At 35.9% G+C, this 26,014-nt stretch overlaps 1 protein-coding gene across 5 annotated transcripts in view; it reads right to left on the reverse strand.

Moving 5' to 3' along the window:
• The window catches only part of Pdp1 (PAR-domain protein 1), a 588,948-nt gene that overhangs the window by 26,740 nt on the left and 536,194 nt on the right, over positions 1–26,014 (reverse strand). For 2 of the 5 annotated variants that reach the window (XM_069828052.1, XM_069828048.1), the window contains exons 3-5: positions 11,245–11,557; positions 7,179–7,294; positions 3,113–3,250 (exon numbers count right to left, since the gene is read on the reverse strand). In XM_069828052.1, the coding sequence (XP_069684153.1) occupies positions 3,113–3,250; positions 7,179–7,294; positions 11,245–11,557 (567 nt within the window). The remainder of the gene's footprint in view (positions 1–3,112; positions 3,251–7,178; positions 7,295–11,244; positions 11,558–26,014) is intronic. The other 3 variants (XM_069828050.1, XM_069828051.1, XM_069828049.1) reach the window with 3 other exon arrangements.

Consider the following 26,014-nt stretch of genomic DNA (forward strand, 5'->3'; position numbering starts at 1 on the left):
GAAAGATTGAGAAGATTAGACTGAAAATGTAATTGTAGGTGCAGTGTAATTACCTAAGTTGTGTCATGTAATTAATTAAGTTGATATGTAATTAATGAAGAGGATGTGTAATTTAGTTGATATGAAAATAAATTAAGGTGATATGTAATTAATTAAGATGATATGTAATTAATTAAGGTGATATGTAATTACTTAAATTGGTAATAGTTGGGTGAAATAGAAGTACTTATAAGATAGGTTTACTGTTGCTTATTGTAGGCGTTATTATAGCATAGTTTTTATTTATAGTCCTAGGTCTATTTATAGTTAGAAGTAAATTTACGTTTATTTTTTTTTTGCTATAATTATTGTATTATTGTAATGCTATTATTGTATATTATATATCACTGCCACCGGGTGTATACCCAATTGTAGTATTAATAAATACATACATACATTTCCACAGTTATTAATTTCACAACAAAATTATTTGTTCAAGAAATTGTATTGAAGAAGCCAAAAAAACAATATATAATAAAAACTCTCACAACTTACAGTAACAATATGCAATATAAACTGGTTTGATTTCAACACAAACCAATATAGCCTACGGTACTTTTATTTTGCATTTTTCGGTCTTTTATTGTCTACTGGTCATTTCTTTAGAAAATGTTCTACTTTTTGTTGCATTTTTGCCCTTTTATCCTTATGAACGGGCATTTTCTACGTTGTAGTCGTAGTCTATATTCGAGAACCTACTGCAGATTGTGTCTTACAAGAATTTTCCCTATGGTTGCATCAACCTTGACTCCTGATCACATGTGTTACGTACTTTCCTCCATTCAATGAAAAGAATAAATACTGCAGCCACAGTGCCCGCAGTCAACATATTGTATCACACAAGTGAAGACGTACAAATGCCGAAAGTGAAACAAAGCAAAGTTTTTTTTTTTTTTTTTTTTTTTTTTTGTGACTGAGTTTGGTGTCCAAGGCCGGATTTAGGTATAGTGCCGCCACTAGGCAGTGCTAAAATTTGCCCCCCCCCCCCAATTCCCCACAAACAGTTTATACAAGTTATACAGTTATACAAGTCATGTTTAGTTTAAATTATTTTTTTAAATGAAATGTTACAATGCAGAAAACAATAAATTACTGGAATCAAAATACATGCTTCTTACTTGTGAATTATAAAGATTTCCTTCGCACTTTCTTCACAGAGAAAGCATTGATGATGTCAAAGTTGATTTGACGAAGCACATCAGACTCGAATCAAAGAAACTTATTCAAACCTATTCATTGTTGAACATTGGTTTTGTTGATGGTGTAATTATTACGAGTATTTTTTACTTCGATAGGAAGTATAGAGTAAATTGAAAAATAAACTCCAACTCTTTGGAGAACAAACCTTTCATATCAAATTATATAGAGCACATGCCGGAAAGTGATTAAATAGTATTGTTGACGATTATATTGGAAATGTAACTTAGAGTTATGGTTACTAATCATAGTGATAAATAATAAACACACATCCAATTAGATTTTCAACAATGCATTTTTGTTTATAGGAGCAGTTAAATTTAAGCAGTTTAAACATAAACCACAGCCTGCTTTTCACAAATCATTGTCTTACTAGGTATAATGGGTCAGAAGGAATTCTCTGCAAAGAAATTTTTCAAATGTTTGTGTTTAACACTTGAACAGTAATAAATAAGTCATGGTAATTTCATAATGTGTGTCTGTGTTATTGTCGTCAGTATGATTTATCAGTATCATTTTTATATTGAAATTTTTGTTTTTCAAGATCAAGGCTAATGTTATACTGTCCAAACATCTGTATTGATTAAACTCTGTTGTGCATCATGTTTCTTTTAATGTCAAAACACTGATTTTGTTGGAGGTGCCAATGAATGTAAGTTTATTTTATAGGTAATTTACATTTTTACTCCTGTGAGTGGTTGTGTTGGCAGGGCCCAATGCGTTGCTATGGCCGGGAGCCTATAATGCTGTTAAGACAGCCCTAGCTACACTTAAATTTTAGCTCCTTAAATTTGAATTATGCAATTTTTTGCTTACAGTTAATTCATATGATCTCATTGTTGGGAAACTTTACTTGTGAAATTTGCTGTCCATAAATTAATAAAAATTATACATCTTGATTACACAACTTTTAACACTGTATCACTTCGGAATATGTATGATAAGAACTTTCTTGTGTCAAATATTATTAACGTACCTTGTTAACATGTTTCGACCTATTTTCGGTCATCTTCGGTACACAGACTACTCAACATACCAATGAAATGAACCAACAGGATTACAACGAAGAACTAAACACAATCAAATACATAGCACAAGAAAACGGATACAACCCTAACAAAATAGACAACATAATACGTAAGACAAAACAAAACCACAAAAAACAGAAGAATACAACACAAACACAAGAACACAAAAAATACATCACACTAATATACGAAAACAAAAACACACATAAAATTGCAACCTCATTCAAGAAATTAAACTACAACATCGCATATAGAACAAACAACACTCTACAAAAACATCTCAACACACAAATAACACAAACAAACAAATACAATCACACAGGCGTATACAAACTCAAATGTAACACCTGCAACAACTTCTACATAGGACACACAGGCAGATCATTTCAAACACGTTACAAATAACACATCGCAGCCATAACAAAATTACAAAACACCTCCACATATGCAGAACACATCACAAATGCCAACCACACCTACAGAGATATCAACACAGACATGGAAATACTGCACATCCAACCAAAAAGCCAGAAACTCAACACACTAGAACAATATGAAATATACAGACACACGAAAATACACCCCAACGATATTCTCAACACACAACTCAATTTCAAAACACATACACTCTTTGACTCTACACTACGAACACACCCACACAGGAAACAAGAGGCGCCAAGACCAACAACGACCAGTTCCGAAGATGACCGAAAATAGGTCGAAACATGTTAACAAGGTACGTTAATAATATTTAACACAAGAAAGTTCTTATCATACATATTCCGAAGTAATAAAAATTGCTGAGCAATTTTCTTCTGATTCAAGCATGCAAATCCAAATTACCGTACCTCTTTCTCAAGGAAGCCAGCTCGTAGTGCTATCTGGTTCTCCTTGACACGGCGAGCATCTCTTGATCGCTTAGCTGCCATGTTGTTTTTGCGGCGACGAGCCCAATACTTTTCATCCTTCAAATCATCCGGAACAAACTAATGAAATCAACAACAAATGGATGGTTAAGCAGAAGCATAAATCAATAAATTCCTATAGAAAATCTGTACTTCAGAAAAAAGATCCTGAGGGATTTTCTATTCAGAAAAAAAGATCCTGAGGAAAGCAATTACTTCTGATGAGAAAATTTAGTTAAATAACAACATTATCTTGTCACGATAAAATTATTCACTAGAATATTACAATTATGCGTACATTCAACGTTTATTGCATATGCTGTTAGTATTGAACTAGAAAAGTAAAGAATATCAGTAGTTGCTCTTGTGGTAAATGGTAAAGTAGGAATTGATAGAGCTTAAATTTACCCCATATCAGTTTGGTTCTGATGTAAACAAAGTGCTCATTTTTTTATTAGAGACAGATCTATTAAATGAGCACCTATAATCAGTTTAAAAACAAAACACATTAAATAAAAAATATTACTCTTGAGAAAAAAAATTTATTTCATTTTACCACAATGAATATTTTATTTCATTACACCTACGTATTGTATAGTTGAGCACGAGGAACTGAACGAAATTATCAACAGTAATCTCACTAGACGTTTTGATTTATCTAGAGAAAATAAAAACTCGAGTGGGATTTAATTGACTATTACACGATTAGAAGAAAGTATATAAAGATTAGAAGTAACGAAGTACTCCAATACAATAAAATATTAATTGACTTACGAAAATACAACTGTCTTCAAATGTATTATTGTACCATTTCAACATTACAAATATTACGCTAGATGCATGCTAGATGGCAGTAGTGTCTTTATACAGACACTGTAATGATTACTAGCAATGCCTTCTCGTCGAGAAGTTCTCGATCTATCTATACACGATGGCAATGTTACTAGTCAAGAAGGCTTTGTTGATTCAGTTTCATTTTTATTAAAACCACTACAGTTGCATTCCACTTCAATTATCCGAATCCCAGTAATCAACGTCACTTGACAGATGATTTTCAATAAATCTTAATATTAAACAATCTCTGATATGTGACTATCCATAATATCATATAGCAGAAGCTATAACATAACCTAACTAATATACACAAGTGTTAGAAAAGTTTTAATTAACGACGATGACATAAAAAATAAACATGAATAATTTTAAAAGGAATAATTATTGAATGTACAATTTTCAAATTTGAATGTGGTTGGTGGTTCAATTGATGTTATATTGGACGTGTGCGTAATAGAAGTGGAACTCGTTGATTTAGGCCTACATGGTGTATTCAACTTATTCAGAATTTCCGAATGAATAATTTTAAATTGAATAATTATTGAATGTACAATTTTCAAATTTGAATGTGGTTGGTGGTTCAATTGATGTTATATTGGACGTGTGCGTAATAGAAGTGGAATTCGTTGATTTAGGCCTACATGGTGTATTCAACTTATTCAGGATTTCCGAATGAATAATTTTAAAAGGAATAATTATTGAATGTACAATTTTCAAATTTGAATGTGGTTGGTGGTTCAATTGATATTATATTGGACGTGTGCGTAATAGAAGTGGAACTCGTTGATTTAGGCCTACATTGTGTATTCAACTTATTCAGGATTTCCGAATGGTGCTCTTCATTTATTTGTAAATCGGAATTCAGAAGATGCATAGGTATGGTCAGTGATTTTTATTAATTCTTGTTCTTGAATGCCAATGCGAGTCATATTTGAAACTGCTGTGCATCGACTGGAGTGGTTTGTATTTTTATATATATTTTTCTTTTTTGACGTCCAGACCAGCGCAGTTTGAAATGTTGGCAAACAAAGAAACAAATGCTAGGGACGCGATAAAATTGTGCGATAAGCAGCCATGATTGGTTGAAATACGTCCTTTCGTACAGTTTTATTGGTCAAAAGTAGTATGACGTAGTAAGATTGTAATAGTCACTTGAAAAGCACAGAGGAGACTGAAATATACTATCTACAAAAAAGCAATTGGGCACTGTTTTTGCCCCTTTGAACCTCGTGGTACCACCTCTTGTTGCTATAACAGCAGCCACCCTGTCAGGCATGCTCTCCACTAGTTTGTGTAGGATATCCACTGGAATGCGTCGCCATTCCTCTTACAACATGGCACTCAGTTGGACAATGGAAGTTGGCCCCATGTTTCGGTGGCTACTATGCAGTGGTATGCAGACAATAATGTTCACCGGTTGGACTGGCCTGCGCAGAGTCTTGATCTCATCCCATTGACCACCTTTGGACCGAATTGGACCGGCGATTGAGGTCTCGGGAGATGCGGCCAACTTCCATTGTCCAACTGAGTGCCATGTTGCAAGAGGTATGGCGACGCATTCCAGTGGATATCCTACACAAATTAGTGGAGAGCATGCCTGACAGGGTGGCTGCTGTTATAGCAACAAGAAGTGGTACCACGAGGTTCTAAAGGGGCAAAAACAGTGCCCAATTATTTTTTTGTAGATAGTGTATAATGTGAAACCTATATATGTATGTATAGATTTAACACTGTCGAGAATGGTCTTTTTACAACTGTCAAAAATGCGCGGAACTGCAAAAACTTATCAGTTTGCAACAATGATTGACACACATACCTAAGGCTTGAAACAGAAATTATTAATTAATAAAACGGCAGTCTACAAAATGAACGATAATTTTAAATAATTTTTCTCGCATTGTCACTTTATAATACAACTTTGCAACATACAATACGCAGCCTATCTATTGTTTAATTGTTTGAAGTTATACATTATTCTTCAGAGTGGTCTTAGATGAGAACTAAAAGATTTAACAATCAAATTTTTAACGAAACATCTTAAATAGTTATAACTTATTTTGAAAGAATAAATAAAACTTCTTTGTAGGCTATAAACTTCTAGTTTTTTACGCCAAGTGAATTACTAGTAAATTAAGTAATTAAGTGTAATATATGTAATAACGTACAAAGTACAAAAAAAATTACATTCTGGCGGATACAAGAAACTCTGGAAGACCACTGAAGAAACTTCTCGACCTCTGATTCAGACTAGAATGAGCCAATCTGTGGCCCAACTCCTTGGAAGTTACATGATGATGATGATGATGATGATGATGATGGTGATGACGTACCAAGTAAATTACCTTGCCAATCCGCCATGTAGTAGTAGTAGTAGTAGTAGTAGTAGTAGTAGTAGTAGTAGTAGTAGTAGTAGTAGTAGAGTAGAGTAGAGTAGAGTAGTAGTAGTAGCCTTAATTTTCCCGGTAGAGTAGGCCATAAACCCTTCTCTTCCACTCAACCAGGTTTGAATCACATATATAAAATATACATAAACATGCAAGGAAGGGATACGATGAGATGACTACTACATGAAAACTAAACTCCATGGCGCTACAGCCACACAAGAAGCCAGGGCAGAACAGGTATCTGCCGTCTTATCTTCATTCCATATAAGATGACTCCGCATATCAATAAACACAACGCAAAATCCTTCCGAACCCCGACCATTGGGTTGGTTCTTATGTGACGCAGCATACATGTCATCTTATCAGGCCTTATTTCCAAAAACTGTCCGTCCTCGTCCTGCCTACAAATTACATTGTTTTTTCACAGACTTAGTACCTAATTAGTTCTCCTATTGCTTCATATATCGTATTTACTTGTCGTGTTTAGAAAAAGAGCAAATTTTCTATTAAGTCGTCTAAAGTGTAGCCTATACAGTAACACATTGTGTTTTCTGACTGGGAACTTATTAATTTAGAGTTCTAGGCTCCATAAAAAGGTTATTTGCTCTGCAGCCAATAGGATGAGAGATTCAAACACGTGCATTTGTTTACATGCGGAGTCACCTTGTATGGAATGAAGATTTCTTGCAGTCAACTGCTCAGTAATAACTGTGTTTGCTGTGTTGTCTGCAGTTTGCAGCTGGAACGTGTATGATAACGGGACATAAAATTGGCTTATATGAATCTAATACCTGTTTTCTTGACTTCTTGATCATTGGTTGAGGCTTCAGCTCTTCATCGGAGAAGGCCCGCGTTCGAGGGTCGAACTCTCGTCCAGATGATGCCAGCGATAATGCTGAAAGAGAAACTTAGAATTCTAACTAAGCAAGGTATGTGCCCGTAGAATTGTTTAATATAATGAATTTATGTATTGTGTATTCATTCCCCTAATGTAACTTGTTCCTCTCGCAGACAGTGTTGCCAGGCCAGGTAACAATTAAGAAATATTCTATCTCAGCTCCAAAAATAATCTGTTTCATCCAACTGTCACCAAATAATGAAGAAAATTTAAAAAGTATCTTTATTACTCACCGCTGTCAGTTTTTATTCTTTCTTTCCAACAGGCCTATATTTTTTCTGCAAAATTAAGCTAACACAATCTGGTTACCCGTTAGCATGATGTCTGTGGTTCCCTAACTAAATTTTCTCGCACTCTAATGCGCCATTACAGGCTATGGAATTATGCTTCAGAGCTCTCTCTTACGCTGTATTGTAATTATCCCTGCACATGTCGCGGAGTTTGGAATGTCTTTTCGGTATGAAAGTGTATCAGAATATGGTGATTTAAAATTGTCTTTGTTTCTGAATTTTCACAAACTCTAATTCGCTTTTCTTCACAACCAAAATAAACTATAATAGCAATCAGTGGCGGTTCCTCGGGGGAGGGAAGGGAGGAACGTCCTCCTCACATTTTCTTCTTTTGAAAGTAAATACCAAATAAAATATGTGCCTTGAAATTCGAGGAAGATTCGATAATTTTTAAGTTCACAGCTATAAGAAAAACTCGGTTGATCGAGTTTTAAACGACGTGCGCTCATGTGCTGTAGAAAACAGTGAGAAAGATGCGAAATTGTCTGTGTAGAGGAAAGGCACTCCATTCCTCCTCTATTGCAGTTAACACACATAGACAACAGCGCACTAGCGGCCAGAGAAAGAAGCAGTTTTTTAAAGCAAGTAAATGAACGGAGAGGGAGGAGATCCTCCTCTGAATCAGTCATGGGCGGGAAATAGAAACCGACTGGTTATGCAGCAAGCTCGCTACCGCTGCCACCAAACGATGTTGTATTCAACCGGACTATAACACATCTTACCGCAACGCTATGCAAGACACCACGTAAACTTTTTTTTTTTTAAATTATGAATGAAAAATATTATTCATTGCACTTTATATAGGCTACTATTCATGGCTTGAAACTTTCGTGGATATTTGAAAGTTAAAGTCGGGTTTATGTAAAACAAAGAGGAAGTAGTTTTACGTAGTTCGTCTCTGAAATTCACTTCTATTCATTGTTTACTAGACAGGGCAACAGCAAAGTTGTCAGTTTTGTACAAATATATTTGAAACTGAAAGTAGGTACTCCAAACTACATCATTTTTAACATAAAAAATTAATCGGCCACCGGCAGCTTTGAACAATAATGACAGTATGACTTTACAAGAACTGACATTCTTCAAAAGTATGTGATATTGTAAAATGTACATGTGGCAACACAGACCAGGTGGGTGGGTGCAGTGTTCTCGCTTTCCTCAGATTATTTCCCATTCCCATTTCCATTTCCGTAAAACGGTTCCGGTTACGAGTTAGTAGCTAGTCTCTTCCAACACGTGTGATGCTGTAGTGTGCTCGAAAAATGCTACGAAGTTGTGAATTTCCTTGTAATTGTTAATTTGCGCAATTATTCAACAATGAATGGAAGTGAAATCATAATATATTTTGGACAATTTAGGAAACTCAGTTTACAAGAACAGATTATTGCTATACAGAAGGGAAGGCCAACCCCAACACTACCTGGTCTTACATGTATGCATGTAGGCTAATTTGTAGCATGTTTCATTCAAGAAGGTGTCATTTAGTGCTGTTAATTACTTTCCTCCTCTTAAGAAATATGCAGGAGCCGCCACTGATAGCAATACTGAAAAGCACGCCATATTGCTTCAACCAACTAGATATGTCGTCTCCAACTTTAATTTTTAAAGTAGTTAATCGGTAAACTTACGTAAGAGAAAGTCAATTTCCACAGCTATCTTTAAACACAATTGTTTATGTTTACATTTCTTGTTTTTTCTTCTTAACAAAGGTATAGGCCTACGAGAGTCTTATGTTATATCTGTTGATTCCAGGCAATAACCTTTTACACAGTTCCGAAAATTGCTCCGAGGAACAAAAATTTACGTTTGTTCGAATGAAATTTCTGCAAATTTAAAAGGACGAAACTAAAATTCATTCTACATTATATTGGATGAACAATCAATCCTTCAAGTGACCGCTTCCACTGTTTGTGGATCTTGGGTGAGTCAAGCCGATAACTATGGTGAACGTGTGTCAGGAAGTTTGCAGTAAATCTACGTACAGTTTGTCGCGTAAGTTATTAGTAATAAACACTTAAAAATGTACCTGGGCCATTCCATACAAAATTTTAAGAATATGCCAGCGATGTCATGAATTTTTTTGGGCTTTTAATATACAGTAATAATGTTATTATGAAAATAAATTGAACTGCCAACTATGACCGCCATATCATTAATATTTTAGTCATACGGATGACTGAAAAATGGGTGGCAGTTACATGTTATCCATTACTTAAAATATTCTAGACACCCTATATGAAGTGTCATCGAAACTAAACAGACACCATTGTAAACATGAATAACCATATTTTAATACCTTAAAGACTAATCCGAATAATATTAAGGCATGCTCATAAAACACCTCATTAAAAAAAAAAAGAAATAGTTTTATATTCGAATGCAACAAATTGAATTCATGCGAATTTCATTCGTATTAAAGAAAATCATATTCCTAATCCATCTCCCAAGTTTTATGACTTTATCTCAAAAAACTTGTGAATAATGAAATTAATAAAATTATTAATTTTTGTTCCGGACGGTTGAAAATCGCTTGCTATGTGTTGCGGTCGCAGCGTTCGCGAGACTTCATAACGATGAGTAATCTCAAACGTCCGCAACATTCTGTACGACGGGACAGCCTACCTACTGAGCTCCTTTGTTCCGGTGAGCTATTTTTATTAAAAACTGACATGGTATTTAAGTCACCATTCTGAAATTTTCACAGTGGACTCAATATACCCTAAAGAATTAAAGACATGTTTTTTCGTCTATAAAAATGAATTGCATTTTGTGTTCTATAGTTTTTAAAAGTATTTTACAGGGATAACAATTTAAAAAATTATATATATATATATATATATATTTTTTTTTTTTTCATTTTAAGGGCATTTATAAACAAGGCTCTCCTTTTTCGAATTGCATTGAAATAATTTTTCCAGCTTTCTTTACATAGTAAGAAAACTTCAATGAATGAAACCGTGTTCTTTGTTAAGACAATATTTTAAATTCTGATTGCTGCCAAACTATAAAAGATCTAAATATAGTATTCCTTGAAATTCATATTTAGAACATACAAAATAACCTACTACAATATTTTTAACTTTTGAGACATCATGGTTCAAAAACATACTTTTTTGCATGGAACGACCCATATGAATTGTCCATGAATACTCTTTGGAGAATAGAATACCTGAATTGAGCCATATTAACTTAATTAACACACTACGTCGCCTAAGAATACGTGCTTATCTTGCAAGAGTACCGGTACAACTCATACTGACGCCTGGGGCGACCTTCAGACTGTGCAGGCGGGAGGCTTAGCAGCTGGTTCCGCCTATAAGCCGTAAGCCGTGAAAGCGCGGATGCGCGAAGGATTGTTCATTCAGTATTATTAGACTTCAATGTTCTCTTAAATTGACTGAGGATATTGGGAATTTAGTCAATAGTTTTCCCGAAATACGCCAGTAAGCTTTCATTTTAAACATTTTTTTCTCGAAACGTAAGCAAAAACGAACAAAACTGTATTAAAGTTTTCTGTTTGGAATATCTAAAAGATTAACCTCCTGAAATCAATGATGTCACTTCCGGTTGACCCTCTCGTTAGTGTGGCTCGACCTACCGGCAACAGGAGAACTACTGGTAGCAGGACATCAAGATGTATATGAACACTCTCCTCTTGGTGATACTCACTGGAGTCTGCAGGCGACGGAGGGTTGAGGGTGTCTGGGGACAGCGGCTCACTGGGTGTGGGCGAGCGCTCTCTTTTGGTGGTCACCAGCTCGAGCACCGGGGGTCCCGAAGGGTCGCCCACTCTCTGCTGCTGCTGCTGCTGTGTCTGTGCGGGGTGCGGAGGCAGAGTGTGAGGCTGCGGCAAGCCCCGTGCCGCCTCCGGTAAGGGAGATCCTTGCTTTATGACCTGCTGCTGCTGCTGCTGCGCTGTCGACTGGGGTAGGCCGTCCACAGGGATCCCGTTCTCGGACAGGAACTCGTCCAGGTCCACATACTGCGAACACACATCTCTCATCAAAGAACAACCCAGCTATGGACTCAAAAGTTTGAATTTGATTCTTTCTAACATTTGACAATGAATCAAAGAGGGGGAAAAGGAGGAATTATCATGAGAGAATGGAGAAAGTTAAATGCACAACTGTACCGCATTGTAACGTTCTAAAAATTCCTTTGCAGAACGAAAAGATACATTTGTTCGGATCGAATTTCTGCAAATTTAAAGGACAAAAAATAAAATTCTTTCACTAATGTATCGCCATAATTAGAGCTAGGGCATGTATCCAATGGAGTAGAAATCAAATTACCTATAGAGGATTCCACTTTAAGAAAATAGCATTGAAGAAATGGAAGCTGTTCCAGCAACTATTTATAAGCATTTTTCTTGAAAACTGGGAATTAATTAGTTTAATTTAATTCATAGAACATAATTTCATTGAGAACTAGATTGTGTTACACCTCTAAAATTACCATATATTTAATTTACGAATAACGGGGTAACAGCTAAATTGATGGAATAGTCTTCCGCTCTCTTGCCAAAGATCTCCGCTGAAAAACATAACAGACAAGTAGGGGTGGTACAGTTAAGGCTAAGATTTCACACTGTTAAAACACGCTTATTTGAAGAAGTAAACAAACTTTAGCTGTCAGCAAAACAACAAAGGCATTAGGTATGTATCTTAGGTTCTTGTTTGATTATAGTGTGAAGTTAATAATGGAAGACGTGTGCTGTACATAATCCTAAATTTTTTATTATAAGCACTTCTTAACATTTTTAATAACGCAACGTGTGCTGCACATAATCTTAATTTTGTATTATAAGCGCTCGTAACATTTAATAACGGAAAACGTGTGCTGCAAATAATCTTAAGTCTGTATTAAGCACTTCTTAACCCAATAAAATAACAGTTTTATTACTATTATTATTATTATTATTATTATTATTATTATTATTATTATCATTATTATTCAAATACTTGGGATGTACTATAAGCAGTAACATGAGCTGCTGTCAGGAAGTCAAAAGGAGAACAGTAATGGCAAAGGAAGTTTTTAATAGAAAAAGGACCTCTGGAAAAAAGAACTAAGGAAGAGACTAGTGAAGTGCTTTGTGTGGAGTGTAGCATTGTATGGGGGCAGAAACATGGACATTATGACGAAGTGAAGAGAAGCGACTAGAAGCATTTGAAATGTGGATGTGGAGAAGGATCGAGCGTGTGAAATGGACAGACAGAGTAAGAAACGAAGCTGTGTTGGAAAAAGTGGATGAAGAAAGAATGATGCTGAAACTGATCAGAAAGAGGAAAAGGAATTGGCTGGGTCATTGGTTGAGAAGAAACTGCCTTCTGAAGGATGCACTGGAAGGAATGGTGAACGGGAGAAGAGTTCGGGGCAGAAAAAGATGTCAGATATTAGACGACATTAAGATATATGGATCATATGAGGAGACAAAAAGGAAGGCAGAAAATAGGAAAGATTTGAGAAAGTGGGGTTTGCAGTGAAAGACCTGTCCTTGGGCAGAACACTGAACTAATGAATGAATGAATGACGGATAGCTGTACACAGACCCAGATCCAGACCAGAGGGCATGGATAAAGCATTCTTAAGCAGGCCTGCAAGAAGTGCTGAAAAATTCATTTCTCTAAAAATTTCGAAATCAATTCTTCTGTAGTATTACAACAATTTACTTTGCAACGGAAAAGCAAAATTATCGGAAAATAAAATTTGCTCAAATAAAAAGAGTAACATAAAGATGGACGGCAAGGAAACATTTTTCAGGTAACGATAATGTGAACAGTGGCGATTCCTCCATCAAGGATATGAGGACGATCCTACAGTTTAATTTCGTGTCTCTGAGGATAGAAAACATTTTAATTACGGATTTTGTTTTTAATGCGTCCCGACGTAATAATTTTCTTCAAACTTCCATTTTCTGTCGTGAGTTGTCGCCACTGCACATCTCAGACCTTAGGAATACTTTCCGAGGAACCACCCAAATATCTTACAGCAAACGGTTTTTTCTAGCAGTGAAGTTACGGACAGGGGTGAGTGCGGAGGGCGGGGTATGGCTTGACTTTAACTGCGTTTGAGGATATGACCGTATATCCTAATACTACGACCCTTCTTTCTGGGTGGTGGTGTGGAAACCCTGTCAGAGACTACAATACGAATTTTCAAGTAGGCTACCCTTGTAGCCTCCTTAAATGCAGTTCATTGATCATTTTAAAAGAATAGAATGAAGGAAATTATAAATAATTTAAAATGATATAATACAAAAAATAAAATGAATAAAAAACAAAATTACATAAAAATAAATAAAATAAGCTATAATAAAACACAAGAATTAACAGGACTTTCAAACGACAGGACTGCCGAAAGAATATTTGAAGTTATATTTGAACATTTAGATCAGTGATCGCCAAAATCTGTGTCGACACATGCCCCTGTCTCCACTCAAGCGTAACCATGGCATCATATCCCCACTCTCTGTTTACAGCCATCACTTCGATATAAGACAAGGCATTTATCAGCAGCGGACGTACACATGTAATGTTACAAGTGTGTAGGATAATATTATGTTTCGATGTATTTTCCAAAACAGAAACAGATAATATGTAAAAACTTAATTTGAAGGAGCAGGGGAGCAAAAGTATTTCTTTTGTGCAGATGGCAAAAATATGAGATACTTAATTTGTTGTAAAATTTTAAATGAAGCATAAAAGAACAATGTACGTTGTCATTATTCTTCTTGATATAAAGACTACCACGCCCTTACCTGTAACTTGAATGTTCCATTAATAAACCAAAAATAAAAGGTATCGGCTTCTATGTCTTAATCGGGATAAAATACTTCGACTTTTTTTCCGACGTATGTAGTGTAATTTGAATATTTCATTAATAAACCAAAAATAAACGATATCGGCTTCTATGTCTTAATCGGGGTAAAATACTTCGACTTTTTTCCGACGTATGTAGTGTAATTAGAATATTTCATTAACAAACAAACAATTAAAAATTGTCGGCTTCTATGTCTTCATCGGGGTAAAATACTTCGACTTTTTTTTGTAGTGTGTAGTGTAATTTACGACTTCGTGACCAGCCTGGTAGGGACGTTTTTCTAATTTCAAATATCTGCTGATGTGAAGTACACGTTCTTTTTATGGTAAATAAAATATAATAATACAAAAATAATGAATAGGAGGATAAAAGATAACATGGAAAAAAGTGTGTGTAGTTAATAAGTAGAAGAATATTATATCGCTTTTGTTTTTTGGTCACAGTCCGTCTCTGCACTGTTATTCACTGCATTACGTGAGGAGATACCCACTCCGCCCCTCTCCCTGCGACAATGGTGTGCGGGTTGCATTTCTATTACGTCACAATTTCGTGATGTTTGGCAACCACTGATTTAGAAGAATTTAACTGTAGCAAGAAATTAATTGCGCATGCTCTATTATTATTATTATTATTATTATTATTATTATTATTATTATTGTAATTGTATTTATGTGTAATAATTATTTTTGTTTTATGTTTTTTGTTATATTTGTGCTGAACTGTAATTGGCCACTGGCTGTTGTACAGCACATTAAATAAATAAATAAAAATAAATAAATAAATAAATTATTATTATTATTATTACTAGTTTCTGTTTTGGTCATCAGTCGTCAATCTCATATCCCACAAACAAAAAATATCACGATTCGCCACTGAATGTGAATTCACATAGAGTACACGCTGAAAACGAAACTTATTTCAATTATGGATATAATGAATTATGTCTGCAGGTCGTCTATGAACCACTATCACAATTTCCAACGGTTGCATTGTTCATTGAGTCGACGGAATACAATGCAATTCATGTTTATTCAAGGCCTGTTTCCGGATCGTTCGGGACACGAGCTATTTTAGAACTCGTGTCACATTGTTCAAGAGCAAGGTCTTGGTCAGGGGCAGGGTCGAGACCCGTGCCCTCGATATCAGTGCGAGAGACCCCCTTATCAGTCTTGGTTTGTTCTTCGGGGAGCAAAATACGCCATCTCTCCGTGACTTTGAAATTAAGGCTGCTGTAACGGAGTGGCATGCAAACCTGAATACGTACTTTAGATTTGGAAGCAGTATTCTAGGAAAGCGATGAATGCTGTCAGCTATAGGGGAACAACTTACAAAACTCCGTTAGTCTGCGCATGCGCCAATCTTAAAGAGTGATATAATATACTATTCACCTCCTCCTTCCTAATTCGAGTTGGGCAACACGATTCTTTTTCAGAAGTCGATTCTAACGATTCAATCATACATTACGAATCGATTCAAACGATTCATTCACGATTCTTTCCAGTCTGCGATTCCAACGATTCTTTTTAATCGTCAACGAGTTCACGATTCTTCCTCGTCTGCGATTCCAAGACACATAGAGAGGCGAAACATTAGATTGTCTCTTTCTCATTGACTGGAACCATTCCTCATGACCTCCATTAGTCTACAAAATTATTCAGGTTAGTGTTTCTTAATTACAATTTATCAACATTTTTTGCATTACATCTCTATTTAACCATGTAAATTTCAGGTTCGTGTTCATTATTTTTCACACTTAACAAATGCAGTATTTTGATTTCACTCTCGCTCGGGAGCATTCGGCACGGTTCGGATATGTTCGCTGATAGGTTGGTTACATCAAACAGGTAAATAGAATCCTGGGTTACGATACCATGCCGATTCGTTACTATTCTTTTGAACGACGATTCGTTACGATTCTTTTGAACGACGATTCGTTACGATTCTTTTGAACGACTATTCGTTGATACCACGAATCGATTCTTACGATTCTTTTCGTTCACGAATCGATCCAACTCTATTCCTAATCGTCAGCCAATAGTAGCGCGTACTGATAGCAGTCAATCTGTAGCGATAATGGTTCAGATTAATGGAGGGAACCTCCAAACTCCGTATCCAGCACAGCCGTAAGGTTTAGTAACCTCCTACAACGGAGTTTCGCCAGTTGTAGGCCTATAGTTGCTATCTATTGTGATTTGGTTTACTTAACATTTTCAACTTTAGTTGCATTCTGGCGATGCCGCGCCGGTGGCATTACATGGCGGCAACTGGCAAAGATGGAGTTATGATAGAATAAGCCCCTGTACGCGTAGTTGATGGCACAACCTTTCATTGCCTTCAGGGACTGAAGGTTAAAAATTTCAACCAGAGTAATAAAATTTTACACACCAGCTGGTTATTGCGTAGTAAAATAAACATTGTTACATTTTCCAAACCCAGAAAAATTGCATACGCACGCACACACACACACAAACTCTTTCTTTTCGGATACACACATATATTTACACAAACGCACAGTGGCGGCTCGTGAGTTCTAAGCTAGGTGAGGACAGATTAAAAATAGATTCATGTCTTATACCTTATGTCTCTATAGGTGTCTCTCGATATAGCCTATGCCGTTATAGTTACATCAACATATCAGTTCATATTATCAATCGTTGAACTAGAAAAAATATTTAAGAATAAAACATGCAATAATTAAAATATTTCTACACAATGGTTAGTACATGCATAATTAATAAACAATAATCAAGTTAGACAAATCAACAAAGTTACAGTGGCCGATTATTTGTATAGCTATGCTACTTTTCTATTCTTCTGATGCGCAAATTTATCAATCACTTTCGAATTATAGTTCGTTATTCTGTGAATGTAGTCCTTGTGAATAGAAAGAATAGCCAGTGAAATTAATCTTTCTTGTTAGCTTGAAATACAATGGATCAAAGCCTTACTTTTGTCCTTGGGGGGGGGGGGGGAGGGCAAAGCAAAACCATAGAATCCCAATATAACGAGATGATGGGGGACATCACTTACCTCCCTCCCCCCGTTATAGCTTGACCTTGGTACAGTATATCGGAATATGATCATTTAATAAAGATATTGTAATAAAGTAAAATTGTAACAAAATGTACAGATAATTTTACTTGTTTTTCCCCCCTCTCGTACGGAGGAGGGACCCGAAGGCTTGCACTACAGCCTGAGGCTTATTGTGCTTACCACTCCTATTGTGTGAAGGATTGGGTAACCAAATAGCTGCGCTCTTGTACAAGTACAGCACGCCGCACCGTGAACTTAAACCGGGCTATTGTATGGATGATATGTGAATTACTAATGATGGTGAAATGAGTCCGAGGTCCAACGCCGAAAATCAGCCAACAATAACTGCTTCAATTGGTCGAAGAAAAACCCCAACCAAGTAACTTGTCTCAACCAGGATTTGAACCTGACCCCGCTCGTTTCATGGCCAGACCTGCTAACCATTACTTCACAGCGGTGGACCAATTTTACATTTACTCTATCTGCCTAAAAAGCAAGATATAAGAAATGTAAATTCTAATTATTATTTTACTGAATCTCGTCTTTAAATTTACATATTATACTGGGATCACTTTTCTTCCCCCTACATTGTTGTGCAGTATATTATTCGTATTTCTCCAAGTGGCATCCTGAACACCTGCAGAGTTCTAACACATTAGTATAGGCTGTTACAAAAAAAAAACATTGCAGTGCTTCCATTCCTCAAATGAGGTATAGAAATTCTTATACATTCAGAAATTTAAAATAAATTATAGTCCAGACACATGATCTGATGACATTAATTCATCAATTTAAGCACAGAAACTTAATTATAAACAAAACCATGAAAAATCTTTTGAATCCAATATTTTCTAACGTTAATAGAAAAAAAAAAAAGAGTTCGGCCAAGTTTGGGGGGCACTGTCCCCCCATGCCACCCATAACTCCGCCTATACTTTTGTCTTCGAAAGTTAGTCGCGGTTTTTTACTGTTTACTAACGAAGCCTTAACTTCTTAATCCAAAATAAAAAAGGCAGTATTTACATCAGCTCTTCGGAGTTTACCCACGCCCTATTTTCTAACGGCGGTTTCAGTTACAGAGTGTGATTTGTGTAAGTCACTATATCCGGAGACACTGGCTTGTTCGAAATAAAAAATTCAATTTCTAACGAGACGATAACTAACAGTGTGTTAAGTATAGCTTAAGCAACGCTCTATAATTTAGTGGTCCACTAGCTTTAATGATTCTTCCTTAGTGATAGAATAAATTATTTATTTATAGGTTTGTTTTCTTGCAATTCAGTATTAGAACTTTCAAAGGTTATGTTCATTTCTTGTTTTGTATATAGTTTCAACTTATCATTAAACATTCTAGAAGTCTGAAAAAAGTGTTATTTTGCTCAAGCTGAGGTTCTCGCATATATGTATTACTCCGCGATGTTTGACGAACGACCTCGAATTAATATCTAGTCAAACAATGTAATAATGGAGTCCCTTCTGAAACCAAATTTCCGGAAAAAAAATGAAGGTCGTCAAAGCTTATAAACTTTGTATTTTGGAAGCTACTGTTCAAACAGCACAACTTGGTAAGAGTTTCGCTAAAACATCGCTTTTCCAGGTCACGTCTATCTGTTGTAAATAGTCTTTTATGTAAATACAGAACTTAGTTCTCCAAAACTCTTTTGTGTAAATACAGAACTTACTTCTCTAAAACGAAACAATGTCTGTGTGTGTGTGTGTATGTGTGCGTGTGTGTGTGTGTGTGCAAAACATCAACTGAGAATCTAAATTGAAATTGAAAATAAAAATAGAACAAATGTCCATCTTAAGATATTTTCGAAATATATTTGATACTACAATCAAAACATTAAAATATAACGAAATGAATTACATTTAAATTTTAAACAAATGTTGACCAGCACAAAATTACGGTTTCATAATCTTTCAATCAAAACAAGTTTGGGTTTTAAATTAAGAGAGACTGTCGAGAACTGAAAAGAGCTGAAATAACTTTTTAAAATTTATTTTAGGATTCAGATGTTCATACATACATCTTGATTACACAACTTTTAACACTATATTACTTCGGAATATGTATTATATGTCTTTCTCGTGTTAAATTTTACCGTACCTGGTTAACATGTTTCGGCCTGCTACTGGCCATCTTCAGAAGTGGTTGTTCACCAAGTACGGTAAAATTTCACACGAGAAAGACATATAATACAGGGACATCATTTTATTTTTACTAACGTTTCCAATATTAACCTGGCTATACCTTTGGATTAACGGTTGAGAACCGGAAACGCCGGTTGCTACACCCTCCCACGACTAGAGTTCGATGATACTGGCGTAAAATACAAAAAAAAAAAAAAAAAAAAAAAAAATTACTTTACTAGGTATAGGAGGGAAGAAAAGTAGTTCATCCATTTACGTAAACTAGGAAATAACGCGATTTGAGTTTGATAATTTTCATTAGGTTATTGTTTTTAATCACGAACTGAGCTATCCATTCGGACGTATTCATTATGCAGTGTATATTATACTGTTTACAGCACATTAGCGTACAATATAGAGAGTGAATTTAAATAAAAAAAAAAGTAATCGTAATATGGCTATTTAAACACATTTTTAAGGCCGTTCATTTCGATACAGGCTTCAGTTCTTTTGTGCATATTATCGCACTATAGGCTATTGTACCTAATTCCAATTAGGCCTACCAGTTTCGTCCTTCGTACTAGTAACTCATGTTGAAATAATTCTGTACCAACTCTATAAAAAGAGTACCTTACGTACTGTAAATTCAATCTTCACTTCTGCCCGATCCGAAAAGATGAAATTACTCAGACATGCTATCTACTATCCATCCAAGTGGTTTTGCCGCAGGGTCGTAGAAAGGGAGAAAATCACTTGACAGTTAATTACTTAACGAGGCCCTTTTATTTAAATTATTTTAAACAGTTGTATAATATTACGCAGACGTCCAATTCCTAACAGAAATTAATGTTTTCAGAAAAGAGCTAAGACAGCCCAGCCACTAGTCTTTACAGAGGGGCGAGCAGAAACGGGTGGGGGAAACCGGGATGCAACGTAGCCAAACGGACGACAGTACCTGTGCGAAAAAATGATTCAATATTGAAAACTCTTTCGTCACTGGAAAACGCGAACATATTTCTGGAACTTTCTACACTCACTAACTCCGTACTGTTGATCGTCAGGAGACTTTGACTGCATATATAAGCCTACTGTAAATTGAATGGTAGTCTGTATAGCTCAATTGATGAATTGTATATGCTGTAAACTGTATAGTAGTCTGTATAGCTCAATTGATGAATTGTATATGCTGTAAATTGTATAGTAGTCTGTATAGCTCAACTGATGAATTGTTTATAATAATAAATTGAATTAATCTATTTGATATTAATTGCAGAAATTTGTATAGCTTAATGAAAGTATGCTACTTTGTATTGTACAGTATATATCTGTATAGTTTTGGCCGATGAATTGTATATGCTTTAAATTGAATAGTAATCTATATAGCTCTATTGATAAATTGTTTGTGTTTGTAATTTGAAGTAGTTTGCATGATATGTATTATCAATTTCTGTATATCACAACTGGTAGAATTGTTTATGCCTTAAATTTAATTAACTTACTTGTCTTGTATTATACATATAGCTCCACTGATGAATGATCGTTTTCGTTTGTAAATTTAATAATCTGATTGGCTATGTATTGTATAATTTTAGTAGAGCCATCGATGTAGCTCAGTCTGCAGACTCGCTGGGCTGCTGATCCAGAGCTGCGTTTGGGCTTGGGTTGGATCCCCTTCGGTCTTTGGTTTCTTCCGAGGTTTCCCACAGCCTTGGGACTGAAGCCGGATGGTCTATGGAGAGTCCTTGGCATCAACCCCTTTGATTAGATTACCCTCCTTTGATTTGATTACCTGGTTGGGTTTCTCCGAGGTTTTCCCCAAACCAAAAGGCAAATGCCGGGTAATATTTTGGCGAATCCTCGGACCTCACCTCATCTCACTACATCTCGCCAAAATATTGTAAAAAAAATTGCACAAAATTGTAAAAATTGTAGAAAATTACTAAATTGTAAAACTATAAAAATTTGTAAAAATTGTAATTGTAATATTGTAAAATTTTGACTTGTTCCACATCTTAAAGCTTCATTCCTCATGTAAGATCTATGGAATAAAATGAATGAATGAATGAATGAATGAATGAATGAATACGCGGCCTTGGTTCTGTGTGAAGGACTATTGGAAGTTTACTAGTAGAGGGGTGGGGGTGAAGTACATTCAAAAACTCAGGTACAATAAAAATTGAAGTAAAAATAAAATGATGTCCCTGTACATATTCCGAAGTCATATGTTCAGGTCAAAGAAACAAACACGGGTATATGAGAAAAACTAGAAGTCTAACACACAGTAGAAAATATACAGAAATTAACTGTATTAGTAGATTTTACAATGTTTATAACATCTTCCTGTGCCAGTTAATATTATGGTGCTCTTCTATGTTATATCTGAGCTAAGTTGTCCGGATTAGCCTGATGTAACGAGTCCAACAGAATAGGCGACCTCTCTGGTCTTACCCTGATGATGGAACCTGTATGTACTTCCGAAAAGTTGGAAATGTCAAGTTCCAGGACACGGTGGATTACCCAAAAGCCTAATTCCTATCAAAAAACTTATTTGATAAAACTTGTTCGCATTGACTTGATCTATTACGTCTGTGAATTAATGTAGGCCTAATACGTTCCGTTCCACCCTGTATATTTTTACATTTACATATCCATCTTCTGAAACTAAACCTTTGACTGAAATCCGATTGCCATTTACAGGCAACTCTGGATATAGTCAACTCTGTTATAGTGAACATTCGGCTATAGTGAATCTAAATCATTGATCCCGACTCGTATACATTAAAAAGTACATTAATATTTCCGTTTACAGTGAACCCTCGCTTCGGTTATAGTGAACCTTAAAAATTGAAGTTACAAGAGTTGTATCCTGACAAATTATTATTTGAAGTCAGACCTTTTGTGAAATTGAAAGAATGTGTTGCGAACAACATTCTAAGTTTTTACTCCTTTAGTCAAAGAACAAAGGTAGGATTAGTGATTCCTCGACAATGAACTGTTCTGTAAATCCAGGCAACGCGTGACGACCTTGCTTCACTCCACAGTCGAAGTGTTTCTATTCTGTTCTCAGTCACACTACTCTACTGTTATTTCTAAGCCTCCACCGTTGCCTTTTGTTCTCAGAAACACTTCCATTATGACCAATAGCATCGAAACAACGGAAAATGAAATTGCCTTCTTTTATTAAAAGGGGACGGACATTATGTAAGATTCCGATGGCTTTCAAACTCCATCAACCCCCTCCCAGTTTCCATTAAGTGACCCGGAAAATTCCAAGGCTGAGTACGCAGTCACACCATAACAGCATTTGTCATTTCTACCTGATCAGTCTGTTTCTAGTGTTCGAACAGTGAATGTACTGTATAAAAATGTCGGAGCGTAAAATGTTTTCTTTGGAAGATAAGGCGAATATTATAAGTGACATTGAATGTGGTCTTTCGCAAGCGGACGTGGATCGACAACATAGTTTAAGTAAATCAACTGTGAGTAACAGTATACAGTGTAATCCATTCCACAAAAATGAAATATTTTCATTACTGTATAGTATTTTATTTTCTTGTTCACAGTTTCATTCATTCCTGTCATTTAAGGTTAGGGGAGAGACACTTCGGATTTAGTGAACCTCGGATATAGTGAACGAAATATGCAAGTCCGCAGAGATTCACTATCTCTGGAGTTCACTGTATTTCGTTTTTCTATATTATGCCTGTTATTATTCGGTTGAAAAGCTTTTATCATCCAGTCTGCTGTCAAAAAATCTGAAAGTTAGAGTTTATAAAATAGTTATATTACCGGTTGTTTTTTATGGTTGTGAAACTTGGACTCTCACTTTGAGAGGGGAACTTGGGTTAAGGGTGTTTGAGAATAAGGTGCTTAGGAAAATATTTGGGGCTAAGAGGGATGAAGTTACAGGAGAATGAAGAAAGTTACACAACACAGAACTGGATGCATTGTATTCTTCACCTGACATAATGAGGAACATTAAATCCAGACGTTTGAGATGGGCAGGGCATGTAGCGCGTATGGGCGAATCCAGAAATGCATATAGAGTGTTAGTTGGGAGGCCGGAGGGGAAAAGACCTTTGGGGAGGCCGAGACGTAGATGGGAAGATATTATTAAAATGGATTTGAGGGAGGTGGGATATGATGATAGAGACTGGATTAATCTTGCTCAGGATAGGGACCAATGGCGGGCTTATGTGAGGGCGGCAATGAACCTCCGGGTTCCTTAAAAGCCAGTAAGTAAGTAAGTAAGTAAGTAAGTAAGTAAGTAAGTAAGTAAGTAAGTAAGTATATTCATCTTCAAACCCAATTTTTCATTCTTCCATTAATTACACATCCACAGATATAAGGAATGATGTTAAATTTGCACAGTTGCTGTATATTACTTCAACCCTGTATTTCTATGAACATGAAGTTATTCGGTGGCAACCAAGCTTTCAAACCGTTCATTGGATAAGGACATTATTTTTCACATCACATGCTTTAGGTGCAACTCTCGACTTCCATCAGGGATCATCTGTGGCTAGCCCCATTCTGGAATGTGTGTGTGCGTGTACGGGGGGGGGGGATGGAAGGAAGGAAGAGACTACCGCCATTTTTCAGTATGGCAGATGATGACGCAGTAGTACTTCCTGGAAGCCACGTCGGGTCGGGGTTCAATGATGCAGGCATATAGCGAAGACAGACCGCCCGGCGTCTGTCCTCATTCAACATTAAGCAGCGAACCAGCAAGGACCAGCCATCGGGGCGACGGCTCCTCGCGGTCGATTGGTTCACAGGCTCACTTAGCACACGCCACGCGCTCTTCTCCCTTACCTTGAGAATTGCGCAGAGCCCCCTACGTGTGTAAACTTACACTAGGGTGCCCATAGCATTCTTTATGGGAAAAGCAGTGGCGTATACTGGTTAAAGGGTTTGGGCTACCGCTGACCCTATTATTACACAAAATATATCTAACAATTACTTTAATTTTAATTAGTATGGTAAAACTAATAATACAACATTATTACATTATGTTATATTATAAACTTTTTCTTTTGTAATTTCCTTGGGCTACCGCCGGTAGCCCCGGTAGCCCGCAAAATACGCCCCTGGGGAAAAGGGCACATTTACAAGGAGTTGAAAGGAAAACCTGGCCGGTCTGATTAATAAAATAAAAAAAAAATTGTTCACAAATTATACCGTACCCTATCGTATAAACCCACCCTCGTATAATTCCCCCCGTCCCAACAGTTAATATAAAAAAAAATGTATGTTCAATGCCTACCCAATACACTTGCGTAATTCGGATTCTGCATATTAAGGATAGATGGCAGGACTGTGACCCATTTTCAAGTTGCACAGCACTTCGGCGGACCATGCTATGCATGATATATACCTATGGAGAGTTATGTCGCGTACTAGGTTGAGTGTTCGTGTAAATGTAGAGTAAGGAAATCGGTGATGAAGATGAAAAATATTGAAATAAAATTCAATGTCGCATATTTAATTCTCCTTGAAAAGACACTGGAATGCGTTTCTACAGTTTGTGGTGGTAATTTTCTACGGCATCTCGTAAATTTTCAAGCGTGAAGGACCAGGTTTAACGATCTCCTAACAATAGATCTGTACCTGATGCGTATAAGTTGTGCTAGTTCTTTCTGTTTTTGTGTCTCTTAGGGCCGATTGTATAAACCATTTAATCTTAGATCAGAGGTTAAATTGATTCTTGTTGTAGCTGAACTTGGAATTTTGTGTTGTATAAAGTCTAATCTGAGATTAATTTGTCTTAAACTGAAGTCAACTTTGACTGAAGAAATTTCTCCGATTAAGTTAGATGATCCAAGTTCAGTTATTTCTTTTCTGTTTGAAATATACAAGTGGCAGACTGTGCAAAAAGAATAACCAGTGTTATTAATACTAATACATATGGTACATATATATGTTTTCAATTTCTTGCCTTAATACACAAACATTCTTATATTTTATAAGGCTTTATCGTGTTCAGCAGTATCAAATAACATAACCTATAATAATTATATTATGTTTATAACCATTAATTATTAATGGATATGATAAGTACATTCATAAATTTTCAATTAACTGTATTACTAAACGAAAATTGTCGTTTTATAAAGCTTTATGTTTAGCAGTATCAAGCATGGTAACAATTTGGAGAACAGTCAACCTTCTTATTGTCCGCCATTACCTATTTACAATGCACAAAACCAACTAGTTTCTCCAACAGAGTGTACGGAAAGTCGCTAGAGTTCTCATTATCAACAAATAAAGATTAAATTTTGTCACTATGGGGTGCTAAAAAGGTCACTAAATCTCTATTTAAGCAATATAAAAGTTAAAAGAAATTGTCGTTGAAAAAAAGAGTTAAAGTCGCTAAATTGGCGACACTGAACAAACCTGTACATGGCCCGCGCATCACAGACTTTACCTGTTTATGCGATGTTGCCAAATT

The sequence above is a fragment of the Periplaneta americana genome, chromosome 6 (assembly GCF_040183065.1).
Source record: "Periplaneta americana isolate PAMFEO1 chromosome 6, P.americana_PAMFEO1_priV1, whole genome shotgun sequence".
NCBI classification, from domain to species: Eukaryota; Metazoa; Arthropoda; class Insecta; order Blattodea; family Blattidae; genus Periplaneta; species Periplaneta americana.